The sequence below is a fragment of the Juglans microcarpa x Juglans regia genome, chromosome 8D (assembly GCF_004785595.1).
Source record: "Juglans microcarpa x Juglans regia isolate MS1-56 chromosome 8D, Jm3101_v1.0, whole genome shotgun sequence".
NCBI classification, from domain to species: Eukaryota; Viridiplantae; Streptophyta; class Magnoliopsida; order Fagales; family Juglandaceae; genus Juglans; species Juglans microcarpa x Juglans regia.
In genome coordinates, this window is record NC_054608.1 from 345,920 (window position 1) to 366,467 (window position 20,548).

At 36.0% G+C, this 20,548-nt stretch overlaps 1 protein-coding gene across 3 annotated transcripts; it reads right to left on the bottom strand.

Moving 5' to 3' along the window:
* Positions 1–2,060: 2,060 nt before the first annotated feature.
* Positions 2,061–9,500, bottom strand: LOC121241854 (nuclear matrix constituent protein 1-like). 3 transcript variants are annotated; one of them, XM_041139706.1, is made up of 8 exons: positions 8,917–9,498; positions 8,397–8,606; positions 7,481–7,734; positions 7,045–7,315; positions 6,873–6,953; positions 4,057–6,134; positions 2,716–2,929; positions 2,061–2,575 (listed from the first exon to the last, which is right to left on the bottom strand). In XM_041139706.1, exons 1-8 carry the CDS (start codon positions 9,193–9,195, stop codon positions 2,369–2,371), a joined length of 3,594 nt encoding a protein of 1,197 aa, XP_040995640.1. In that variant the 5' UTR covers positions 9,196–9,498; the 3' UTR covers positions 2,061–2,368. The 3 variants fall into 3 exon arrangements, with proteins under 3 accessions (XP_040995640.1, XP_040995639.1, XP_040995641.1); XM_041139705.1 differs by having other exon boundaries at positions 6,873–6,956; positions 8,917–9,497; XM_041139707.1 differs by lacking the exon at positions 2,061–2,575 and having other exon boundaries at positions 2,746–2,924; positions 6,873–6,956; positions 8,917–9,500.
* Positions 9,501–20,548: the final 11,048 nt, after the last annotated feature.

A 20,548-nucleotide genomic window follows, 5' to 3' on the forward strand; every position in this document is an offset into this window, starting at 1 on the left:
TTAACTTTTGGTAAGGGTTTAGAAGTTTTTTTTTTTTACAACTTTTTGTTGGGGGGAGAGAGAGGAGGGGACCATTACCCATGGAAGATAGAGATGCATGTTGGTGCATTCGATACAAAGTTGGATTTACTCTATCTTTTCCTTCTTCTTCACCCTCTTTGTGCTGTTGGATTTTTATGTGTTTTCTGAAACACAGAATAAAAGAGTTGAAGAGACGAGGACAGCGAGGCAAAGTGGCTCAGCTGCAGTTGAATGGGCTGGTAGTGACTGATTTTTCGTTTGTGTTCTTTTTTTATTGATGGAATGTGAGTGTAAAAGGACGAGCAGACTCGTAGAAGCCGAAAAGAAAAAGGGTTTTGGAAGCTCAAAGTCTGTTCTCTTCTCCGTCCTACTTAAAAAGGTACATCAAGAAACTCAAAAGACAAAAGACTTGGTAACTTATTTTCTCCTTTTGGTTGGATAGATCATATGAATCGCATATCCAATCTAAAGTTCAAAGGCTAGAGCCGAGAGGGTGTAGGTGGTGCGTGAATATATGGAATATAGGACCTCACAATTTTACTTCACTCCGAACCTGAGCTGCATTTTTCCAACTGTAGACTCCCTCTCTCAAAGAGAACCAAAGGCAGAGGCCAGAGTACAAAGGACTGAGGAGAGTTATGGCTTTAAAAAGAAGAAAAAACAATAACTTTAGAACCGTGGACCACACTGTCTTGGGTTGTAGGGGTATACAAAACGAATAAGTAGGCACCCTCCACACAATGCTTAAGTTTTTTTCGACAGGTCTACCCTATACTGACAAGTCATTTTCCTCCTTTGCCTTTACGAGGTATCTCCACTTCCAGAGAGACGGAGAGAACAGGGAAATAATTGAGTTTGCTATCTCTTTCATGCAGAACAATTACATCTCCTTCGTTTTTTTAGGAAGAGGAATACCAAGTACCTACAGGACAAGAACTTGGGGTTTACAAAAATCCCAAACCAAGTCCTAATCAAACTAAAACTATATTAACTATCAATACAATATTAAAATGTAAACTACAGTAACCAATGTATGAAAACAGTACAAGAAAATCTATTTTAAGAGCTACAAAACAAGACACTAAAATGTAAATTACTGAAGTAACCACTCTCTAAAAGTAAAGCACATGGAAATTAGTAGCAACTACAATTTATGTCTCAATTTTGGCAAACCAGTTAGATCCAATTTTAATTACATCTCCTTCATTTAATTATTACTAATTTATTATCCCTCATTTGTTTCTATTCTTTTCTTAAATCAATTACCCATCTATATAGTTGGAATTATTAACCCTTCATTTACCCAGTTGTAGAATTTAAGAAATGAATTCTGGAAATCTTTCTCCACTACTTCATTGGTTTAGGAGACAACTTGATGATGGAGTTGGTTTAGAAGGAATCAAGACTTGCGAGTCGACTAGAAAGAATGGCATTGGGACCAACGCCAAGTGATGAGCAAACTGACCAACTTGCTATTATGAGAGCCAGTGACCAACCAAAACTGACCAACTTGGCTAGCTTTAAATTCTACAGTTTTGTCTCATTTCTAAACCTTTTTGTGAAAGGAAATAAGTACATGAAGATGTCAGTCCAATGGTCCAACAGACCTCAACTAACTTGTCCCACTTATTTTGGTTGTTTTCACAACAAAGTTGCTTAAAGAGTTGTGTAAACTGAACTGGCAATTGGCATGTTTGTTCCTTCTACCACACATCACTGCTGTAATAAACTAGACCATGAAGAGAGCCCACCATCAATCGGCCATATCCGGTTTATATAAGGTAAGTGCATTTAAATGTTTCGAGATGGACATAATCATCTGTGTAGTGTGGAAGAAGCATCTGATTTGTGTCCTGAGAATTTTTAAAAGTGAGACCCTTTCTGGGAAGGAAACCAAACCCAAACCAAATAATAAAACAAGGGCTACCAAGCCAAGAGATTTTGGCCATCTTTAGGAGACATGGATGAAACGAGAGGTTGGCTCCATGCACACAACATATGTGCAAAATATTCTCTGGCTACCGATCCCAACACTTAAATATGTGAACTGACGCTTTTGCAAAGAATATGTTGAAATTACATCACCATGATGCTTTATGATATCAATAACATGCTGTAACTAGTAACATCATGCACCAGAAGTCCTAAACTGAAACCACCCCTCCACAATCGCCAAACTTTTTTCTTCCCTCAAAACTACGATAGGAGAAAAAAAAATGCTTACAAATCTCATCAACTAAAGCTAGAAGCCCTCAATTACATGGCTTTCAAATGGTTCATACTCTGGTAAAAGGGGAGAGCGAAGGAGGGGGAGCTCCTAGAGTGAACTGAAGAAAAAATCGCATCATCATGTTGTGAAGAAAGTCCATATCTTCTTTCCTATTGACACTTCACCAGGACGCTCCGACTCATCACCATAGTCATCTTCAGCCTCATGGATTGTGCTCCCACTCTCGTCTTCATTGCCAAATTCTGGTGTACCATTTATTTCCTCACTCAAATCAGCTAACTTTGCCACATCAGCATCATCATTAATAATTTCTGGTGTTTTGAACTGCATTATTACAACAAATAAAAGAAACAAACAAATTACTGAAAATATACTTCGGGAAATTGCAGTAACAGACATCTTAGAACATGTGCACACTGAGAAAAAGAAACATGCATGCGGAAAACAGGAAAGGCAAGTTTTACCCTAACAACTCTATCTTCGGAGATCTCCACACTTTTTACCGTCGTAATGTGCACTAATTGTGTGAGTTGGCCATTCTTGCCAGCAACACCCACTGATGGTGCATAAACAGCTTCAGGTATTGGTTCTATTTCCACCGCATCACCACCATCAGCTTCTTTCTCCTTTGTCATTGTCAGGTCAGCTGGGGGGTCTTGAGCTGGGAGTGAACCTGCACTGATCAATATTTAGACGATATTTTAGAACTACCAACATTTTTCTAGACAATTACAACTAAGTGAACACGATCAAAACATGCATTTATGTTTCAATTGATGAATTAAACTCTTTAACCCCAAATGGTAAGAGAAAAAAGCATATTTAATATTTCAATAATAGTACCTTCTATATAAAGATATTATGGTAACTTTCAAGTTTAGCCATTAACCTTCCTCGTCCTCTTTTCATGTTATTAACCTTTTCTAGAGTTTTCTCACGAAAAGCCCCCAAGGAAAATCACAAAAGGGATACTTCAGTAACCTTCAATTTCAAAAGTTCCAACATTACAAAAGGGGATTTGCTATTTAATTTTCTAAATTATAATACCAGAAACAATGCCTCTGACATTGATTCCTGTTTTTCCATTTGAGTCAAATCCCAAAAATTGATTCTGTTGCTCCAAAATTAGCAATTTAATGGATAAGGACATGCAACTCCCCAGCTTGAGAAACATGATTAGATGATTACTAAATGCATACATAAATGTTCACAAAGTCCTACACCCACTGATCTTAAAAAACAAAGTACAGGAGACACTATGAATTGACAGGAAATGACATGGAACTGGAAGAGGCAGAAAAGCTCTATTTTTTTTTATAAGAAACGAATTTCATTAAAAAGTGCAAAAGGTGCAATCTAGGTACACATGATGCATATGAGAGAAAAATTCTTGAGTGAGCACTTTTTTCCAAGTGATAATATGTAATTAAAATTTTACTCAAAATCTGAAAGCAGACAGCATTCGAATATTGAGGAAAACCAAGGACGTGCTTGTTGACATGTTGGGCATGGACTAGCCAAGACTATATTTCTAATTTTTGCTTTTTGCTTGTACCTTTTATTTTTAATAAAACAAAAAAGAAAAGGCACAAGCAAAAACTCATAAATACTCAATGGCAAAGAGCTTCAATCTATTTATTATTCTCTTGTCATATAAATACATTTTTGGCATATTCTCAACCCTTTGTCACAGCCATAAAATTGGTCACCCAGCGTCCCAGCCATAAATACATTTTTGACATGTTCTTCAAGGTTATCTGCATTGACCGGCGCAACTCACTGATGCAAGGAATTAAGAAACTTACATCTTATGACGCCTGAGATTGTATCGCTTCTCTACTGGAGTTTGCACGATTGAAACAGCAGTTTGCCGCCTCTTTCTGCGTCCACCAGCTGTGACACTTTCAGAATGCTCTTCACTATTCCCAACATCTTGCTCACTCTCTGTTATCCTCGAGGTTTGTGCATGTTGTCTCTTCCTTGCATTTTTACTAACTACAGTCTCAGTATGACTGGAATCACCCCTGCTTTCCTCATCGGTATGGTTCTGTCTTGTTTTCTCAGGGGTTTCCTTGAGAAAAACCTTTGCATCTTCAACAACTGCCTTCACAGAGCGTGTCCTATGCACTCCTGACTTGCGTTTTCCCCCAGGCTTCCGCCGAACAACCCTCGGTTCTGATTGCAGGGAATCGTCGGGAACTTTTTCTACCTTACTATCCATGTGGCTATGATCATCAGCAGATGGAGCAGACACATTATCCACCTCCCCAATGATGCTATCAGATTGGAGCCGCTGGACATCATAAGTGTTGGCAGCCATCCCAAGAGATGGCTGTGGCTCATCCTTGGAAATAGCATACCCTTTGGCTCCTTTGCCAAGCATAGCAGGCTCCCTTTTATTTTCTACATTTAGCAGAATAGGTGATGATGGGGATGACTCGGTCAAAACTGGAGCAGCAACATGCTCACTCTTTTTACCTGGGGATATTTTAAAAATCTTTGAGGTGCATTTTCGGATCCACGACAGGTGCCCCCCCGACTCTGAAAATCCAAGATCAGTAGCAGCTACATTGCCTTGAGAGCTCTTCAAAATTTCATCACCCAGCCTTGGCAGAGAAATAACCTCCCTATCTTCCATATCAGGTACTTGGAGGTCAGAGAAAACAAACTCCCTTGTGATTTCCCCACAAATTTTGCAACTCTTCAGCTTCTCAACAAATGCAAGGAATAGACTTCTTTCCTCAATAAACTGTTCCCGCTGCATCTTGAGCTTCCTGCTTAAATCACCAAGCTCATCGATATCTTTACGCATTTCAAGTTGGTTTACTTCCAGTTGCTTCTGGTTCATTTTAAGCTCTTCTGTTTCCTTCTGTATTCTATGCCTCTCAGATTTCACCTCTTCCCATTGCTTCTCAGCAACTTCATTCAAATGACTAATATTATTACGCTCTCTTTCTCTCTCCTCCTCAAATGCTGTTTCTCTTTCCCGCAGGCGCTTCTCCATTTCTTCACGCCTATTCTGAATATCATTCTCCAGATCCCTTCTCCGCAATTCAAACTCTTGAAGCCTTTGATTGTGCTCATTCTGAGCTTTCTCAGATAAAGCTAAATTTTCATGCCTCATTAAGGATGCAAATGATGCTTTCTCCTGTTGAAGAGCTTCCAACTTCCTCTTTATTTCATCCTGCACTACATGTCTCTCTTTTTCCAGCCTACCTTCTTCAGAGCGCTGTAATTTCTCCAATTTTTCCCTCTCTTCAGCAGTTTGCCTTAGCTCCCTACTAATTTCAGCTCTTTTCTCATCCAACAATTCCCACTCTTTCTCAAACTTCTCCCTTTCAAGTTTCAAATCTTCACCTTCCTTCAAAAGCAATTCCTGCTGAAGTCTGTAATTCTCTATTTCCTGCTTCAATTGTGACTGTAGACGGATGTGCTCTGACCTCTCCCTCTTACTTATCCTCAGTTTCTCACTCTCTTCATGGAGTTGTCGCTTCTGCTGAGTATTTTCATCCCTTATCTTCTCAATCTCATCTCTGAGACTTTGCAGACTCTCTTGATCAGCAAGAATTTGCTGCTTTTCCACCTCCAACCTTTTCTCATCAGCTTTAATGGCATTTTCCATATCTCTAAAAGATTTCATTTTCATTTCAATGTCCTTCTCTTTCTCATTCATTCTCTCCTCCCTCTTAACCATAAGCTGTTCTTGTTTTGTCAACTTTTCTTTCTCATGGTTGATTTTGGCCTTCTTCTGCTCAACCTCATCTAACTTGCTTCTATGTTCCTCATTAAGGGATTTCCTTTTCTCTTCTAGTTCCAGCTCAAACCACTGCAATTTTGTATCCAGATTTGCCCTTTGCTCATCAAGAAGCTTCTGAATTTCCACCTGAGATAAAAACCAGAACTATTAATTGATAGACAGCTGAATCACTCACACAACTAAAATCCATTCAAGCCCCTTAGAGAATAAATGATGCCACATATCATACATAGTAGGACCTCTATTTGATCTATAAGACCGAAAAATACACATATACATGCAAAGAAAATAAGGTTCTGTATCATTCACTATAGCTATCTCTGTCTACAATACCACAAGTTGAAGCACTTATTAACAAATCATGAGCAAATATACATTTCCTTCTTAAAAAATTATTGGATTTATAATCATCCCCATAACAACTCCAAGTGTCAAGAGAATAATGGGGGATCCTTTTTTCCTACAAAAAGGAACATTCAAGTCACCATACCTAATTGTAGATAAAATTATAGACTACCATGATAAGTATTCCAATCAATTTTATTATAATCCAATAAATATTCTATACACCCAAACCATAGCATCAATACACCACAATATGGTCCAACCCTCAAAGCCTTTTAAGCTATACAGATTCCATTATGTTATTACACAAATGGTCAGCTGAATGAGAGAGAGAGAGAGAGAGAGAGAGAGAGAGAGATCAGTGCAAAAGTAGTCATATTTACTAGAATTCAAAAGCGACAAAGCTAGTTAAACTACATACATAACTGTAGAGGATCAATGTCATTTTACATGGGAAAAAAATAAAACACAAGTAGTAATTAAACTTTTACTGAGCAGGGAAAAGGTGTCGGAACTTACTCTCTCTCTAGCTTTAAGCTTCTCTTCCAGCACAAGTAATTCCTTCTCCTTCTTCTCAAGGAAGCTTCTCAGAGAGTCGGCCTTCTGTGATTCAATTTAAAAAAAAAAAAAGGAATTATGTATAAAACCATCAACGAATTATTAAAGCAGCTTAGCCAAACAAGAGACCCACTTTCTCTTTTACAATTACGTCTTCCAGTCTTATATTGATATCATCCTCCTTCTCTTTTAATGTTGAGTTGCATAAATCGATCTTCTTTTGAGCCTCTTTGAGGTCCCTCTCTTTCTGTTTAAGAGTTGCATCAAGTTCATTTGCTGTCTGCTCTCTTTCATTAAAGGTTCTCCTACTCTTGAGTAGCCTCTCCTCCCTTTCCTGCAGTTTCCTCTCCCACTCTTGCAAGTCTTCCCTTTGCTTATAAAAAATTTCTTTATGCGCTTCTTGCCTAGGCACAATTAAGACATGTAAGTTTGATGCAAAACAAAAATTGCAGCAAATCCCATGTTCCATAAAAAAGTGTGCATGTGCACGTGTGCCTCTGTGTGACCAGGTATACTGTATATATATGATCAGCGACAATGACATCAAAGATGTTGAAAATAGATCATACTCAGCCGTTAAGGATAGACGCTCCCTCCGAAGAACACTTTCACGACCCTCCACATTTTGCAATCTCATCTCCAATTCTGAGCTCTTTCTGTTTACCACAGCAAGCTTGGCTTCAGCAACATGCAACTTTTCCTCTACCTCCAAAGATTTCTCTTCAGTTCCAACAAGCAAAGTGTCTACATTAGCCAACTTTGCCTCAGATTTAAGCTTGATTTGGTCACGCTCCTCTTGAGCCTCACGTATATCCTTTCCAAGCTGCACCCAAAAAACACAACCAATAGATCAATAGCCAAGACCCCAAGATACTAAAGTACAATCCATATTCAAATAAATAAGCCCAAAACAAATAGAATGAACAAACTGGGACGCATTCCTTGAATACTTATGATCTACAGAGAAGCATTCCATCTGCTATATCTGAATATAAACTTCTTTCAAGGATGGTACAAAATCCAGATATCACTAAATCTAGTGCAAACAAATTTGTTCGACCAGGAAGGCGTTGAAGAATGCAAGATGTCAATTCCATAGACTTTATAAAGATAAGAAGGATAAGTCAAGTCGGTCCGGTGGGGTTACTCCAGATCAGTTATTAAAAAGTTAAATTGACACTGGTATAGATTATTAGAAGAATTGTGCAGGGATCATTATAGGACTCTTTTGTTTTAATTTTTTTTAAGATGATAATCAAGCAAAAATAGCCAACAGTAGGATATGATAATATTTGCATATATCACGTAGAGCTTATTAAAAAAGCATTTATCACATATTAAAAAAAATGTTCCAAAAGGTATAGCATCGGTAACCAAAGACACCTGCTGCATGCATATCAAGATCATAAATAGCAGGCAATCATAAACAACCAAGATGAAGAGAGAACTTTGAAGATGTAGGAAAGATAAAAAGCAGTAGCATACATCTCTCACGCGCTGCTTCTCAGCAATCAATACTTTCTTCAAATTCTCTTCTCGCTTCTCAACTTCAGAGAAAGCAATTAAATGTGCCGACTGCTCCCGTTTGAGGATCTCCTGCGTTTCAGACAGAGCTTGCCCCAGTTCTTTATACTTCGTAGTCCAGTCCCTCTTCTCAATCAAGAGAAGCCCCATGTTGTGCTGGTAATCATAAAGCTGCCCAAAATGATATTTTAGCAGATGATATGAGACAATTCCTTGAATAGAAGGCTCGACATTGATGAAAGTTTCAAAGTATACTGCAAATAGAAAAACCAGAAAATCGCACAGCACAAAGAACAGAAATATAAGGCAATTGCTGCCCCAAAATTTCTTGATTGAGGCAATGAAATAAAAGTTATTTTCACTTCGAAATTAGAATGAAGGAGAAAACAAAAAGCCAATCAAGCGATCAATTTGTAAAACTTAGAAATGGGTAACCAAAATCGAGCATTGAAAGGAGATTCAATAACCTTCTCACACTAACCTCGTTCTGAAGCTTCGTGATCTTATCCAAAAGGGCCTCGCGGTCCTTCCTCTCCATCGCCGTCTCGTCCAACAACCCCGCCTCCCTAAACCGTTTCCAGTCCTCCATATCCCCAGTATCCAACCCAGCCGAGCCTTTGCCACTCAGCGAATGTTGGGGCGGCGGTGGCTGCTCTGGGACTTCAACAAACGCCACTGCCTTGCCTTTTCCAGCTGAAGTGCTCCTGGGCGCTACCGTAACCGCCGGCCACGCATTCCTCTGCGGCGTCGGCGTGAACATTTCGGAGGAATCTCAAAAATTCATAAACCAAGAAAGAAAAGAAAAAAGGGGGGGAACGCCAAACTAAAGATTCCTTAAAAACCCTAGAATCCCAGACTACGCTGTTCCATATGGCGAGGAAACAGGGATAATCGAGAAAAATAGCAGCAGTTTCTGGAGGATTTCATTGGAGTAAAAACAAAAGATTGGAATTGAGCAATCGGGGGAAATGAGTGAGTGAGGGGAGGGGAGGGGAGGGGAGGAAGGCTCGCGTTGTTTTGTTTGGTCGTCTTTGTGTCGTGGGTTGGTGTGATTGGCGTTAATAGAAGAAACTGTGTTAAGTTTAGGGGGAATTAGTGAGCATCTAATTCTACAAGTTATATTTGTTAATATTAATTATTCAAATTTCGTCGCATCATCATTATTTATTACTTACAAGAATTTGAGATTTATCATTTTTAATTTTCTTTAAATATTACATATACTAATATAATAATGGTTGAGTTATTGAATGACAAAATAAAGGTTAATATTTTCTTTTTCTTTTTCTTTTTTAAATCGACTAATTCTTATCCATAGATGCTATTGTTATCACCAAACTATTTTTCATATTGAACATATCTTATAAATAATAAATATTGATTTGGTAAGAATTTAAATTATTGGCTTTCTAACTTTGCCCTTTTTCTTCAAAGATGATATGTTCCTCCCTCTCCATCTCCATCTCCCTCTCTTTCATCACCTGTAACCCTAATCTACCATTGCCATCCTAAGAAGCCCCCTCTTCTCCTTGCCAATCAAGCTCTTTTGCTCCCTTCTTGCTCTCTCTGCAACTATTACATCCATTTCCATTCTCTCATGGAATCTCCTCTTTCCTCTAGCCATAATCTCTATGAACCTTAGATAATCAAAGAATCGGGTGCGCCCACTCCAAAGTGGTACCCCACCATTATTGGAATTTCAAATAGGTTAGAGCTCTCTTCTATCACCATCTGCAATATTGAGCTTCCCCTAAAACAAACCCAAATTAAACATGGGAAGCTAGCAGTTTTCTTCACCCCTCTGGAAATCCAACAATCCGAGGTGCCATTACAATATGCTTTGGTTGCAAAGTTTTCTAAAGGACGGCCCTAAACGGAATCTAAAGCCACATCATGAACAAATGGGACCTATTGCATCCTCCGATTGTTGGTTTGATTGGTCCACAACACGTCTTGATAAAGTTGCAAACTACTGATGACCTAGCTAAAGCCTAGACCAAGATACACTGAACAAACATCCTCCCTTGGTTGCTCGAGTCTATATTAAAATGGATCTCTCTGTCGCTAAGGAAAATGTCATATGGATAGGTATTGGTGATAAAGGTTTTTGGCAAAAAAATAAAATATGAGAGGCATCCTAGTTATTGTAGACACTGCAGTCTCCAAAGGAATGTTATTTCTTATTGTAGGAAAATGCTAGCTAATAATCTTCAATTGAATTCTGGTTACCCTAAACATCTCGCTCATATGATTGAGAAAAAATGGATTCATAAGAACCCTGAACAAACAACCCTTTTTATGAGTTCTGCAATCCCTTGCATCCCCAAGCAGTGGAAATGAGGCAAACCCTACTTTCGTGGTTGAGCCACCACATGCTCAATCTAGTGCTGAATTGAAAATTGGACCTAATAAGTCTCTGTTGGAAGTCCACAATGATGCTGAGACCACTAAGTATCAAGTGGTTGGACTTGAACTATCTCTACAGAACCTATGTTGGATAATATCCCTATATTTAATTATTTTTCTATGCTTACTAATGATTTGAATCTGGATTCATCCATAGCTCTACCAGAAGAAGGAAAATATTCATCCAAAGCCACTCAATTGACTCTAAAATTGTGGAGAGTTCTGTCAAAAATAAAGGCAAGATGGTAACACGTGTTACTAGTGTTATCCCTAACACAAAAACTCAAATAATAAGCTGATGAATGCTTTTATGGTATGGAATATCCATAGTGTTGCCAACAAAGATATTCTTTGTCACTTGAAGCATTTAGTACATTTTTATAAATTATTTTTATTTGCTCTCTTCGAACCTATAACCCCTTTTCTAGGGCTGCTAACATTGGTAATACATTGGATTTAACTCAAATTCTATCCAATGAAGATAATGGGGGGTATAGTGTGGATTTGTGCCAAAGATGATTTACATGTTTTTTCATTTTATCTTTAGAACAACATATTACTTTTTCTGTGACTTGTAATGATATTACTACTATTGTCTTCGTTATCTATGCTAAGTGTAATCCTTACCTTAAGAAATCTTTATGGGTCTTTTTGGCGTCTTTGAAACTCCCGAACCTACCATAGATTGTTGTAGGTGATTTCAACATTATCAAGTCAAATGAGGAAAAATTAGGGGGTCCTCCCCCTCTTCCTCTACTAAAATTGATTTTAATGATTTCATTGATAGTAATTATTTCTATAATCTTCCATTCTTAGGATCCAAATTCACTTGGGCCTGTCATCGGGAGGGTATTTACATTTGGGAAAGACTTGATCGTGCCCTAGTTAGCTATTCATGGCTCTCCCTTTTTCCCCAAGCTACTCTCACTCACCTTGAACCACTGCAACCACTGTCTTTTTTTTTTATCGAAAATAAAACTGCCCTCAAACTCGGTCCATCTTCTTTCAAGTTTCAAAGAATGTGGACCAAACATCTAAATTTTTATGATTCTATTTTATCTAACTGGAACCACTCTTGTCATCTATTTGGTGCCCATAAACTGGCTTTCAAATTGAAACATCTTAAAACAGTTTTGAAAATTAGAATTTTTCAGGTCTTGGAAATATTTTTCAAAACCTTACTTTGCTTAAGGACAATATTAAAGCATCTAAAAATATTTTGCGACATTCTAATCTTTATTATGATTTTAATGTCTTTCAAAAACTTGAAAAAGATTTTGATGACAAACTTCTCTAAGAAGAAAATTTCCTTAAACCAAAATCTAGAATTAACTAGTTGTTACAGGGCGACAAAAATACTAAGTTCTTCCATCAGGTGACTGTCCATAAAAGAAGAAAAGCTAGCATTGATTCTCCTAGTCTCCTTCATGGTACGTCTACTTCTAATCACAACATCATTTCATGTTGTTGTTGTGGATTGTTTTCAAGATCAATTAACAGCTGAACATGTTCATGAGGCTACCCTTTTATTGACACAAAATTCCAGTCTTGTGAGTCAAGATGATAATGCTTTTCTTCTTAAATCTCCCACACTCAATGAGATTAAAAATGCGGTCTGGAGACATCTTTTGGACTCTACTCCCTGTCCCGACAGTTTGTCTTTTTCCTTCTATATTTCTTATTGGTCTATTATACATATGATCTTCTTAAGGCTGTTACTAAGTTTTTCCAACATGATCTCTTACCCCCTCCTACAAGCACACTTTCATTGCTTTTAATTTCAAAAACTGATAGACCTACTACTTTATATAATTTCAGGCCAATTAGTCTTTGCCAAGTCTCTTATAAAATTATCTCCAAAATTCTGGCTACTCGCATCTCTACTATTATACCCAAATTTATCTCCAATCATTAGGGTGCGTTTGTTGAGGGGGGATTATCTCAAACAATATTGCCTTAGCATAGGAATTCACTCATAAATTGGCTAAGAATATCCACGGTAACAATGTCATGTATAAAATTGACATGGTCAAAGCTTTTGATAGAATTAACTAGGTCTATCTTTCTCGATTTTTGTTAGCTTTTGATTTTAATGCACTTGTAGTCTCTCTTCTCAAGGCTTGTTTCCTAGAATCCCATATGCCTTAATGGTATGCATGCCAGCTATTTCACTACTCACAGGAACCTTTTTCTCCTTTTCTTTTTATCATTAATGAAGAGCCGCTAAGTAAAGGTTTGCATAAGCTTATTATGGCTTGCGATACTACTCCCTAAGCATTCCCTTGTGGGTGCAACCTTATCAACCACATTCTTTTTGTCGATGATATTTTGGTCTTCACTAATGGTTAACAAAAAATATTCTTCAAGCCTTATGTCCTTCATTGCTCTTTATGAGAATATCTCGAGGTAAAAATCCAATCATTCCAAAAATATTTTCCTGGTGCATAAAAGTGTCCTCAGCATTAGAAAGAACATTATCGATACCATCACGGGTTCAACAAAGGTAAATTTCTTATAGTTTACGTTGTTGCCCCCCTCTTCGCTAGTAAGCTTTCCATTTCTGCTTTTGATTCCATCTTGAACAAAAGGCTGGGTGGAAAGGTCACTTTTTATCCATGAGAGGTAGGGGTTTAACCGGTTCGGTTTTGAACAAATTTTGGAACCGAACCGGTATACACCGGTTTTATAAATTTAAAAATCGATACATAATGGTTCATCATTGAAACCAAAGCTTTCGATTTTTCCAATTTCGGTTTGGTCAGATTTACTGTTTACACGTGTGACACTACTTAAGTTTAGTATTATGATTTTTTAACACTAAATTTAATTGTTAGAATTTAGTATTTATTATTAAGAATTACTAATTTATTAGTGTCTAATTATACTAGTATAGTATAAATACTATCTAACTTCTTAGTGATAATAATATACTTGAATAATAATATTAAAATAGTATAATTAGTGTCTAATTATATTAGTATAGTATGAGTAGTTATGTCTAACTTATATAAAATGTTATATTAATTTTATGTTATAAAATTAATTGATTTGGATAATAAGATTAAAATTTGATATTATATTAATTAGTAATTTAGCATATGGATCGACTACAAACAGGTTCGGTCTAGTTCAACTTGTTTTTCGATTTTTTTTACACCCCTAACAAGAGGCAAGCTTACTTCGATTAAATCTATTCTTAGCTCCATCATCCCTATCCATATCTCTGCGCTCAATCCTCCCAAAAAATTATTGATATCATTCACAAATCTTTTGCCATCTTTCTCTTGTGTGAGGTCGATGATGAGAACAAGAAACACTGGATATCCTGGTATAGTATTGCCCATCCCACCCATAAGGGAGGCTTGGGTACTAGAAATTTGCATGATGTCTTGCAAGCCCTTCACTATAAGCTAGATAGGCATTTTCTCACCTCTACTTCTCACTGGGCTACATTTCTCCACCAATAATATATAAGAAACATTTTTTCCCTTAACACTATAGCGATAGAAAAATTATCACTCTAGCTAGTCTTGGAAACTTCTTAGACGCTACCTCCCTATCATTCACCAGGAAAGTTAGTAGAATATTAGGGAGGGTGCCCTTAATTTCTAGTATGATAACTGGACCAAGAATAGTTCTTTAACTCAGAAGGACTTCTATATCACCAGTCACAATCTTCAAGTAAAAAAGGCTTGTAGTTGGAATATGTAAATGTTTTCTTCTTTATTTGACACCTATCTAGTTCAAGAGGTTATTCAACGCTGCATCATGCTCAACTAGGTCACGATGTTAGAATCTGGAAACACTCTTCTAATGGCAAGTTCTCTTCTAAGTTAGCTTGGAATTTTCTTAGGGATCATCTTCCTCACACCAACGCCATAAGTTTTGTTTGGAATCAAACCCTTCCCTATAAAGATTTTAGTTTTAGTTGGAAGTTTCGGCATAATGGTATACCTCTTGATGATAGAATCCAACATTGTGGTATCCCTATGGCCTCAAATGTTCTTCTCATCTTGAAGGATATTGTGAAACTGCAAATCATGTCTTCGTGGATTGCTTTCTTGTAAAGACCATTTGGCACTGTTTTGTTGTATCCCTATGGCATTATTTGCAGTTTCATAATAGTATCCCTCTTGTGGTATCCCTATGGCCTCAAAGTGTTATTATCATTTTGAAGGATATTGTGACACTGCAAATCATGCCTTCGATGATTTCTTTCTTGCAAAAACCATTTGGCACTATTTCGTTATAGCTCTTAATCATGCCTTATTAGACAATAGTTGATGGAAGGACATTGCAATCCACTAGTGATCCTCTTTTAAGGGTCTTGATCAATTCAATTTCCTTGCTCGTTTATTGTCTTTGCTCTTCATGTTGGAATTATGGCTAGCTCGCAATAAAACTAAATTTAAAAGCTCTCACATCTCAACCCTTACTATTATTGTTAAAATCAAGAAGTGGTTGAGAAAGCTCAATCCTCTTCTAAAACCATAAGCTCTAACTTTCAAGGACAACATTGAGGTTCTCAACTTTTTACACATCTCTCGATCAGCTCTCTGGACCAAACGCCCTATTTTAGTCAAATGGATTCCACTTCCTTTAGGCACTCTCAATATTTAACGATGCTTCAAAAGGTAACATTGAGAATGCTGGCTGTGGTGGTATTTTACGTTCCCATAATTGCTCTATCATAGTAGCTTTCTCTTGTTTTCTAGGTATCTGTACCAACACTTTTGTTGAATTTTTAGCTCTGAGATTTGGTTTCATTTTGCTATGAACTGAGTATTTCTAATCTGATTGTTGAGACCAATTCTCTTGTTATTGATAATTGGCTTAATAAAGACTCTTCCCCTGGAATTACTCTAATATTTGAGATCATATTTTACATTTCAAGATCCATTTTCCTTTTAGTATCAATCATGCCTATAGAGAAGGTAATGCGTTTGTTGATAGTCTAGCTAACTATGGTGCAATGAGACTCACGGTAAACTTTTCTTTCCTTCTTCAACTCCCTAAACATATGATTGTTTTGTTCTTTATGGATTGTGCAGGTCTCCCTAAACAAAAACTCGCCCATTGGTGAGCGAAGTGCTCCTCACAAAGAGCAATCAAAAGAGCTCGCCCCAAAATGTGCTCCTCTTAGGGGTGAGTATTCAAACACATTACTGAAGTAATCTTGTTATTGGAAGGCAAGAACTCTGCTCGTTGCTTCGTATCTAGGAAGGCAAGTGAAGTGCCAACACTTTTCGGTGTGAGCAAAAATACTCACCACCTCTATTCCTGATTGCGAGTATTGGGAGCTCTCACCTTGGGACGTGCAAAAATTGCTTCAACTCTAGGGGCGACCAAAGATTGTGATAATTGTCTAAAATCTAATTTATATCATTTCATATTGGGCATTATTGTATCACTTTTGAATGTAAATTCACTTATATGCATAATTATATATCACTCTCTTCACCACTGCATAGTATACAAGTTTTAGTAATAAAGTGGTGTGTGTCATGATATTTAAATGTAAATATTTTAAGAGACATTGATGCAGTTATTTTCTTTTGCAGAAATTCAATGAAAATATAATCAATGAATCCCAAGCAATTAAAGATAATCAAAGGCCAAGATGAAAGGAAAAAAATGACCTGGAGGTCCAAATTTCGGGTGAATAGGCCAGACACAGAAAATCTTCAATCGAGACAAATTTGGAAATACCTATAATTCAGAAGGAAACTGATAGCAGATAGGCAATTCGGTCATAATGTTCTAATATGATCTCCGATTGGTTCGATTTTTAGTGAGTTGAAAACCTCACTTCAAGATCGACAAATTCATGTCTAATGAAAATTTCCAAATTGGGAAGTTTAGGGGGTCAAACGGAGACTAGAAGTTAGGGCAACAAAAAAGGACCTAGGAGGCAACGTGATCCAGTTTTCGGCTTTGCCTTGTCTCCACCTTTGCTCTCTTGTGAAGGATGTTTTCTAGTGTTGGGTTTTGTGCTTTATTTTAGTTTTCTTATGAAAAATGTTTCTTCGAATTCCATGGCTCTTGTGATGAACCTCGTTGGCTAAATTTTTGTACTAAGGTTAGATGTGAAGTCTAATGATTTAGATATTGTTTCGGATCAACAATAGAGTTTATATTGTGAGTTTGATCGATTGAATGATTTTATTATTTGATTATCTATATATTTATCTTGATTCATTGTGATTTCTAAATATATTGGATGCTTGAAAAATCCCTGTGATATTCAAATGGATTTGTGAATGTTTAACTATCAATTGTTCATGCTTAATCTTTATTGATTAGTTTTCTTGGCCTTAATTGCTAAATATTCTAGTTAGACAGAATCATTATTCTAGTTTAACTAAGGTAAATTCATCGGAGACAATATTCTAAATTATTAGATAGATCTTTGAAACCTTAGTCGTTCTCCATATTAATTTATTTTATCATTTTAGTTGTATTTTGTTACTTTAAAAATTCTCATCTCAGTAATTTTTTCCTCTATTTGATTGCATGTTCCTTTTAATAATTTGTTTTCATTATTTAAGTTTATTTTCTTTATCATTGACTTACTCAAAAATGAGCAGCACAAAGGTTATTCCAAGTGCAGGAGGATGTCGCGTAATAATTAGGAATAAATTCCTAGATCGTCTCCTCAGAAAAAGTTACTTAAAATCAAACTCGTTTAAAATAGTAAAAATATTCACAAAGAGAAAATAAAAATAATGGTATGTGCAATAAATGGAAGAGTGCAACAAGAATGAAAATGGCACTAATCATGGACTAGATTCATATTTTTAGATTTTTGAGTGTCGAAATGAAATGTAAAAGACTAACAAATTAAAATTAACAATCAAAGAATCAACTAAACTGAACAATCTTAATTAATCTGAAAATTAAACAATAAAACTGAAATTATTTTAAGTCCTAATTAAACTTTAATCAATCTAATATGCAATGGAACTAAGAGATTAATAAAACTAATCTAAGAATTAAACTAGATTAGACAGTAATTGACAAAATAGGAATTGAGAATTGAAAAGCCCCAAAATCAAAATTCTAGAGTTCATCCTTATATTCAAATCACAAATTCTCAAAATCACTCCATAGCAATTGTAATCACTATTAAATGAAAGCTTAAAGAAACGAGAAAAATAAATAACACGAAATAAATAAACAGCAAATAAAATACCCAAAAGTCTAAGCCAAATATCTCAAATTAAATAAATTTTAAACTGAAATTAAATAAAAAGTAGGGAATAAAAAGAGCAAGTCAAATAAATAGAGATGGAGATGAGAAGCAGTGGAGGAGAAGGCTGGAGCGCAGCAGTTGGATCCTCGAGATTCTTCAAGCGGCGCTGCGTGCATTACTTCTTCGTCCGTATGAAAAAGAAAGAAAAAATATTTTCGTCTGTCGTGCGGCGTTCGTTCCCTCCAAGAAAAGAAACTTTCGTTCCTTTCGTAAAAACCAAAAGAACCCTCCTTCCCTTTGCGTGTTGCGTCCGAATCAATTAAAACCAAGAGTCCTTGATTTTTTTCTTTTCTTTTGTGCGGCACCGCGTGTCCTCTTTAGAGAAATCCCAAAAATTGCCAAAATTACATTTTATTCTTGCTTCCGTCCAAAATTTAAACACCAAAAAAAATGTTGGTGCCTTTTGATGCCATAACTTTTCTCAAGCTTTTCATTTCTTGACCTTTTGGTACCTTGATTTTTTTCAAGTTTTTCATTTCTTGACCAATAGAAACAATAGAAATTAGAAAAAAAAAATAGAATCTCAAAAATATATTGTGCATGTGAATGAACATTATCCAATTAAATCACAAGTTATAAAATTAAGTATAAATCATGCTATTAACCAATTTAAAACACAACTCAGATTTATTCATCTTAACCATTTTTCTATCTAAAACTAATAATAATGTAATGAAATAAATAAAATATATTAGTTCTAAATATATAAAATATGCAATAATTCAGTTCAATCAATCATATAAGTCAATCTTTATAGATTCGACCCTGTTATGTACTACAACACCTGTATAATTGCAGGTAAAACTGCTATGAATTTTTGGTTCACTACTTTGAGTCAAAGTTTAGGCATAACAGATTTATCGAACCTAACTTAGTAAACGTATGTGAAACTAGCAAAGCAAAAATGCTCACACCCCGGGGCAAGCAACATATGCCCCTCTCAGGGGCGAGCGTTAAAAAAAATAAATCAAGTGTTGTTTGCCAAAGTGCTCATCTCGGGTCGCCCAAAAGTAAAAAAGTGCTCATTGTCTAGGGCAAGCAACGATATCTCGCACTTGTGGGTGAGTACTTTAGTTGCATTACATGCTCGAGAATTGTGCTCGATGGCTGTGAAAACTCGCATAGGTTGTAATAGTTCGATTAAATCTAATGCTTACGTGGGAGCTTGGCTCCTGAGCATGTACAGCGTACCAAATCATTAGCAATATCTTACCGAGTCCATAGCAAAAACTTTCACCATAAATCTCAATCTCAAAACCATGAGTCGAGGACACAAATACCCACCAAAAGTCTGCATGTCAAAAACATCAAGCCAACGATAGAAATACATACAAAAAAAGATCCATCTCAGACCCACGGGTCTCTGGTGCAAAAGTGAAGATATTTTTTGTTAAATTTTCTATATTTCCATTTCTGTCTTGGCTGCAGGTTGCGCCGTGGTTAGATTCGATCACATCCACACTGTCGTCCATCTATGTCGTAGCTCGCGCTATGATCGATGAACAAACATGGTTTTGTAATTTCTTTATAGAAGAAGAAGTTTGAAGCATAAGGAGAAGGAAAAAAAAACTGAAAAATGAAGAACAAGAATATGGTAGATGGAGAGTGGGGAGTGTGTGTAAAGATGAAGATCAAGTAGGTTTTATAGATTTCTGGTTGTCATTGGCTGGTTTAATTTGGATCAGGGATGTTTCTGTATAAATTGATTTGTTATAGGAATATTTTAGTTATTTCGGATATGTAACAAAATCACTTTAGCCTAACCTAGGTTTCTTGTAAGGGCACATTAGTTAGATTAGCATCTGTAGCAATTTTAGTCTAACATGACATCTGTAGAGGGATATTTTAAGGACTCGTTTGTTTTTAGAGATGAGATGAGATGAGTTGAGATTAAAATTAAAAGGTTAAATAAAATATTGTTAGAATATATTTTTTAATATTATTTTTATTTTGAGATTTGAAAAAGTTGAATTATTTATTTTATTTTGTGTTAGAATTTGAAAAAGTTGTAATAATGAGATGAAATGTTTTCAAAATTTTCAAAGTTTTGGATTTTAGTCTTGAAAGCAAACCAGGCCTATGGTCCATTTGGGAACACAACTGTTCCCATGTATTTTCAGTTATTTTCAAACTATTTCATTATTATTCACAAACTATTTAATTACTATTAACAAATGTTCTAAGATATTTTTAAGATCCAAATAAGCTTTTATGATTTGTTTAGATGTTAAGAGTATCTCAAATCATCTGTGAATAGAAATAAAATAGTTGTGAGTAATAGTAAATAGTTTATGAACGATAGTAAATTGTTTTGTGAATAGTAGTGAAGTAGTATGAGAATATCTGATAATAATTATATTCTCAAACAAATCCCAAGTCTAATAAATTTATTATTCCTAGGCTCAAAACTCACTCTAATTATAGAATAAATTATATATTTTTATGAGAAATGATT